The sequence below is a fragment of the Elgaria multicarinata genome, chromosome 1, assembly GCF_023053635.1.
Source record: "Elgaria multicarinata webbii isolate HBS135686 ecotype San Diego chromosome 1, rElgMul1.1.pri, whole genome shotgun sequence".
NCBI lineage: Eukaryota > Metazoa > Chordata > Lepidosauria > Squamata > Anguidae > Elgaria > Elgaria multicarinata.
Window position 1 is genome coordinate 94,661,197 of NC_086171.1, and position 6,729 is coordinate 94,667,925.

A 6,729-nucleotide genomic window follows, 5' to 3' on the forward strand; every position below is an offset into this window, starting at 1 on the left:
GTATTGTATGCACTTACCAGTAGTTGATTACATCCATTCAGAGCTTGCCTCCATCTGTCCTCTAGCCGTCTCCTATTTTGTTTCATCGCTCTCAGCTCTGGGGTATACCACGGAGCCGTACGAGCTCTACTCATGAGAGGGCGCTCTGGAGCAATCCTGTCAACCACCCGGGTCATTTCTGCAATCCGCAGGTCAACCAGGGACATTCCAAGTTATAACATTCCAAGTTATAAAGTTGTAGTTTGCCATCATTGTTGCTGTCTTAAGCAGGTTCACCTCTGCTTCTTATTATTTGAACAGTAAAAGCATTTCTTCAACAACAAGAACATTTCTTGTTATGTCCAGCAGATGTCTCTATAACACAGTTATTCAGTCCCACATTCCAAGCATTCCTGTGGTTTACAGGAAAGATACAAGCCTAAGCGAAATCTTAAACATATAAAGTCTTATTTCTTATTTCTTCTGTGATATTTTTAATTAAAAGCTCTTATTCAAGACTTCGTTCCTCCAGTATAAATCTAGTCACATTTCACATCAGCAAAAATTGCTTTCTTTTCTGTAATCTCTCTCTTCCGTTATTTATTTCTTCAATTTATCTTTCTCCAATTGACATTTATGGCAGGAAGAGAGCAAAACAAGGTAAGTAACACTAGCTTCTAACTAATTAGCAAGATAATTGTCTGCTCCTTGTTGCCTTACAGTTCCTTCTGCAGCTCCTGGGATGCTGTATTCACCATTAAATCTTACCCTTTTGCTGCTGTCTCCATCCTTTGACAAAGGTAGCTGCTTGAGAGGTATTCGATTTATTATGATGTTCCCTTTGATCTCCCTTTTTTAATCTGGGAAGATTTCCAGCCAGAGTTCCCTCATGGTGGTTTTTGAAGCTGCTTCTTTAACTCCATAGTTAGAGAGCTAACTTGGAGAGGTCAGAGCGACATCTTCTCAGGGGGTGGAGTCCGAGAAACAACTCCTGAAAATAAATCTTCTGGTCAGCTATAAATGAATCTGTCTGGGAGAACTGAGAACAGGATAAAATACTTCTTTAAAACAATAAACAAAGAAGATAGAAGAACAGCCGTCTTGGGGAGGCAGAAGCTGGAACTGCTGAGCAAAGATAAGATTATAAGTACAGAACAACAAAAAGAAGAAATGACGGTGGTAACAAAAGAAGAACTGGCTGAAAAATTAGGAATGTTTAAATAAGACCTAATGACTGCCTGGAAGGAAATACTCGTAGACAAGCTTGGACAGATGAGATAACAGAAGCTGTAGTTGCTGAACATGCTGATCAGCTTGCCACACATGAGGTAGAAATTAGATCACTAAAAAAAAATAATGACGAAAATAGTTTGAAGTGTGAGGACATATCTAACAGAAATGGCAGAAAAAATATTTGTATTTGCGGGGTGAGGGAGAAGGCAAAAGGAGTTTCTGTTAAAGAATTTTTAGTAAAATGGCTCACATACCTTCTTGTAAAATGGAGACTGAGGACATAGAGAGAGCACATCGGGCGTTAAGACCCAGAAGGCAAGACACAAACTTTCCACAGGACATAATAGTCAGATTTTCAAATTACTCAATAAAGGAGAAGATAATGAAGGAAACAAGATTAATGGAAGAGATAAGACTTATAGACAAGGCTGTGATGTTTCTACAAGAATTAGATCCAGGGACACTACAAAAAAGAAAAATCTAAGCACCTACACAAGGAAATTGAGAGAATAAGGAATCAAACATTACTGGGGCTTTCCCTTCAAACTGACAATACATAAGGGGAAAACATACATAATTACAACAAAATCTGGGATGAAGGAACTCTTCAGGGAGTTAAAAATAAAGCCTCCAGAAGAAGTAACAGAAATGAGTGAAGAACTGAAAGCAGATTTATCCTCAGAAGAATCAGATTCAGATGAGGAGGAGCATGCAACTACAAAGTCCAAACTGAATAAAAAGGTGAAAAGTACAGGAAATACGTCAACAAGAGAGCTACGGGCACAACCATGGAGAAATAAATAAAGATAAGACTTAAAAATCTCATGGACTAAAAATAAAAAATCAGGAGAATATCAAACAAGTATTGGTCAAAAAAGAAAAAAATGTAAAGGCGAAGGGGTAAGAAACATGCAGCCAAACCTATGATGAAATAAGTTGGCTGATCCCCTTTAGAGAGGGAAAGAAGGGATTCCTCTCATATCGCATTTAAATTATTTTTGTTTTATAAGTCTTCTCCCTGATCTTATGTTCTCTTTTCCCCCTTGTTTTATTTATTTATTTATTACATTTCTATACCGCCCAATAGCCGGAGCTCTCTGGGTGGTTCACAAAAATTAAAACCATTCAAAGTATAAAACAACAGTATAAAACCATAATATAAAATACAATATAAAAGCTCAACCAGATAAAAATAGCAGAAATGAAAATGAAATGAAAATGTTTCATTTTTCTGTATCTGTAATATATATATAGAGAGAGAGAGAGAGAGTGAGAGAGAGAGAAAGAAAGAGGGGGAAACTTTGAAGGGGGGGAGAACTAGAAATTAGAATATAAACTTGAGGTTCATCTGGCGTAAAGAAACAGGCATAGAATCTTCCAGAAAAAAGGTTGAGTGAGGGAAGAAATACACTTGGGGCAATTATATGCAGGGTCTGACATCTAGTGGTCGACATAATTATAATCGTTAAAAACTAAAAAAAATGACTCAATGCATCTCTTTAAACATTAGAGGGGAGGGGTGCATAAGAAGAGCTCCAATGTTTAAACTAATAACAAAGATGAAACCAGAGATATTATTTCTACAAGAATTGCATAAACCAAAGATAAACAGTGGAATACTAGGCAGTAGGAAGTGGGCCCATAAATTCTTGGCTGCAAGATCCAGAAGAGCAAGAGGAGTAGGAATATTAACAAGGAAATAAACTTCCAACCAAAAAGAACATTGAAAGAAAAAAAGGGAAGATATATTTTGTAGAAGGGACATATAATGATAAAAAGCTAATAACATTGGCATCCATATATAGCCCTAATACAAACCAAATAAATTGACCAAAATAAACAAATTCTCCCAATCTGGGAAAATTGTTACAGGAGACCTAAACTAAGCTCAAAGAGAGAGGGATACCAGTATTTCATTTCAGTGCATCAGCCCTGCTACCACGGAAGATAACTTCCAAAACCAAAGGGCTAATTCACATATCTGCCTCAAATAGTGGGGCTATTTCTATGTAAGTGGGTAGGGCCAAATGATTTGGTGATCCAGCACATGCTTTTCCAGTATAAAGTACCTCATTAATCTTTGAGCGGATCTACACTGTATACTGAAGGCGCTTCCGTGCGCCTGCAGTGCGCCCCCAAAGCGATTGTGTAGATCCTGGAAGGAAGAGGCGGAGGAAGAAGCGGCTGGGGAATCCGGCCGCGTCCTTGCCGCCGCCGCCGCCCACCTCTCCGCCGGCCTCCTGCTGCCGGCGAAAGAGCCACCCGGGTCGGAGAGCTTCTTCCGCTCTCCGCCCCGCCTTCTTCCGCCGAGTGGCTCTTTCACCGGCAGCAGGAGGCCGGCGGGGAGGTGGGCGGCAGCAACGGCGGCAAGGACACAGCTGGATTCCCCAGCCGCCTCTTCCTCCGCCTCTTCCTTCCAGGATCTACACAATCGCTTTGGGGGCGCACTGCAGGCGCATGCAAACGCCATAGAACCATAGAACCATAGAATAGCAGAGTTGGAAGGGGCCTACAAGGCCATCAAGTCCAACCCCCTGCTCAATGCAGGAATCCACCCTAAAGCATCCCTGACAGATGGTTGTCCAGCTGCCTCTTGAATGCCTCTAGTGTGGGAGAGGCCACAACCTCCCTAGGTAACTGATTCCATTGTTGTACTGCTCTAACAGTCAGGAGGTTTTTCCTGATGTCCAGCTGTAATCTGGCTTCCTTTAACTTGAGCCTGTTATTCCGTGTCCTGCACTCTGGGAGGATCGAGAAGAGATCCTGGCCCTTCTCTGTGTGACAACCTTTGAAGTATTTGAAGAGTGCTATCATGTCTCCCCTCAATCTTCTCTTCTCCAGGCTAAACATGCCCAGTTCTTTCAGTCTCTCTTCATAGGGCTTTGTTTCTAGACCTCTGATCATCCTTCAGTACACAGTGTAGATCCGCTCTTTGTCATCTCTAGTTAAAAGGATCTCAAGTAGCAGAGTTGGGAAAGACTGTGTCTGAGACACTGGACAACTGCTGGTAATCTGGGGGGGGGGGAATCTACACTATTGCTTTAAAGTGCTTTATAACAGTTTTGACAACTGTTTAGGCCCAGGACACACTGCATATACAGGTTTCAAAACGTTTTCAAAGTGCTTTAAAGCACTTTAAAAGCAGTAGTGTAGATCCCCCCCTGGATACTGATCCAGATGGACCATTGGTCTTACAATAGGGCAGCTTCATATATAAAAACAAGAATCCAGAATGGGCTACGAACTGGTTGTTCATACTATCTGTCTCAGAGCTGAATTTGCATTCTAGAACTTATGGAAGAAAAAATGGAAATAGTTCTAGATTCTTTGTCTTTATTGTAGAAGGATAACATGCACCCATACACATTGTTTAATATGATGTTAGAAGGAACTAGGATAAGACTGAGATAAAAAATTATCCCCAGGAGTCCTAGAATGAAGCATCTCCTTATTGGTTTGTTGAATTAAAGCATCCTTCAGTAATAAAATATCAGAATTGAACTCCACAGCTTATAACTAACCTCTCTATAGAACGTGGAAACTACTGGGCAAAGTGTACTACGCAGTCATCAAATGGCTTCAACAGGATTGGCTGGAATTGCAATTGTCCTATGTACTGCTGATGTTCTCTATGCCTTTGCTATAGTGGAAAAGGATGATGTGTTCAAGAAGACCCCTTGCCCAGCCTTTCTGATGTTTGAGAATGCTGCTTACCTGGCTGATATGAGCTTTGAGTTGCCTTGCAATTGTAAACCAGAGGAAATCAGCTCTGTGGTTTGGTACTTTCAGAAAAATATGGGCAGTCAGCAGACTAACGTCTTGACAGACTTTGATGGCACTTTGACAGTGGACTCCAGCCACATCAAGGTGGGCAGTGACATGATTCGGCGCTTCAGCATTAGGATGTTCAGTCTCATTATCTTCCGGGTGCAGGTGGAAGATTCAGGGCACTATATTTGTGGCACAAAGAAAGGAGATTTCTTCTATGGCTATGACATAGATGTACAAGTTTCCAAGGGAATAGCAGTTGTCTTTACAGATAAGAATCAGCATTCCTGGAGAGATGATGAGAAAACACATTTCATGATCTTTACCATCTTCTGGGATTGGACCAAGTGCAACCGCTGTGATGTCAGGGGTGAGCAACGGAGAATTGGTCTTTGCTATGTGAAAAGCCCCTATCTGCTCAGGCGGTACCATACAACCACAGCAGAGGTGGCATCCTGTGGTTCGAGGTCAGTCCCAAAACAGTTTTGGGGTGTTGTTCAGATTAGAAAGCCCGAGATTGTTATCCGAAGTTGCATGATATCTTGTAGAGGAAAGACAACTTCAAATGATGGAGAAGCATCCATCTCAAACATCATTTCAAAGCTTGGAGAAAAACCCTGGGTTCCCAATATCCCCATTCAGTTCCACAAGCAGACCCTTGGTAGCGGGTTGATCATTACCTGCCCTGGTGCCAGGCCAGAACATGCTATAGCCTGGGATAAAGATTCAACTCGTCTGTACCTCACTAGGTTCCTCATTGGGGTCAACAAGAGCATGAGGGTCTTCATTGACCATGGAAATCAGCTGCACATCCACTTCACCCAGATGAATGACAGAGGCATCTACTATTGTTGGCGAGAGGGACAAATGGTTGCTGGTTTCCGACTATCTGTGGTGTATGAAAGCCGCCTCAAACGAAGCCCTGATGATCCTGAGACACAGTACGCTGTGAATGCGATCCTCACAAGCTATATCCTCATCACCATTCTCTTTGTCACCATCCACATGATCCACTGCTGTCTTTATGTCTTCAAGTATACAGCTGTGGAATAGTATCTTCCAGGAAAATGGCCATGGGCTTAATAAGTTGTTAGTCTGTTGGTTGATTACAGAATCAATTGATTAACTATCTGGTCTTGACCAATTAAGCAATTGAGCTTAAATACATTTAAGCCTCAGTGAAGGTGCTTTATCGCTCTTAAATGTGAGATAGTGTACAATTTAATAAACTCATGTTACATACTTATTTATAGAAGGAAGTGCCATCCTTTAATATTTTTCATCAAATGTGGGAATATTCTATTGCAATATTTTCTGTTGCAATATTACACCAGTTCACAAATGAGTTCAAACATTTCTATGTGGAAGGTTTAGATTTAGAATTATTACTTTAATTATTACATCATCAGTCAGCTTGTGATTCTTGAACAAAGGGAAGGTAGTTCAGTGGTAGAATATATGTCTGGCATGCAGAAGGTCTCAGGTTCAAGGTCCAGGTAGGGTTGGAAAATTCCTGCCTGAAACTCTGGAGAGCCATTGCTGCCAGTCAGTGTTAACAATACTGTGCTAGATGAACCAATCAACTGACTCAGGGTAAGGCAGCTTCCTATGTTCCTATTTGCAACAGTAGGTAGAGTACATACTTGGCTTACAAATGGTCCCAGGTCCAGTCCCCAGTCCCAAACATCTATGGGGTAAAAGGGCTTTCAGGTAGAAGGGCTTGGAAAGATTTCTGTCTATTTGAGATTG

The 6,729-nt window shown here is 41.3% G+C and overlaps 1 protein-coding gene across 1 annotated transcript; it reads left to right on the forward strand.

Annotated features, from left to right (window-relative positions):
* The first annotated feature begins 4,767 nt into the window (after positions 1-4,767).
* Positions 4,768-6,033, forward strand: FAM187A (family with sequence similarity 187 member A). The gene has a single exon (XM_063116827.1). It carries the CDS (start codon positions 4,786-4,788, stop codon positions 6,031-6,033), a length of 1,248 nt encoding a protein of 415 aa, XP_062972897.1. The 5' UTR covers positions 4,768-4,785.
* The last annotated feature ends 696 nt before the right edge of the window (positions 6,034-6,729 follow it).

Bases quoted from the DNA above. Each gene is read 5' to 3' on its own strand.
- FAM187A (XM_063116827.1), top strand. From the start codon at position 4,786: ATGGCTTCAACAGGATTGGCTGGAATTGCAATTGTCCTATGTACTGCT.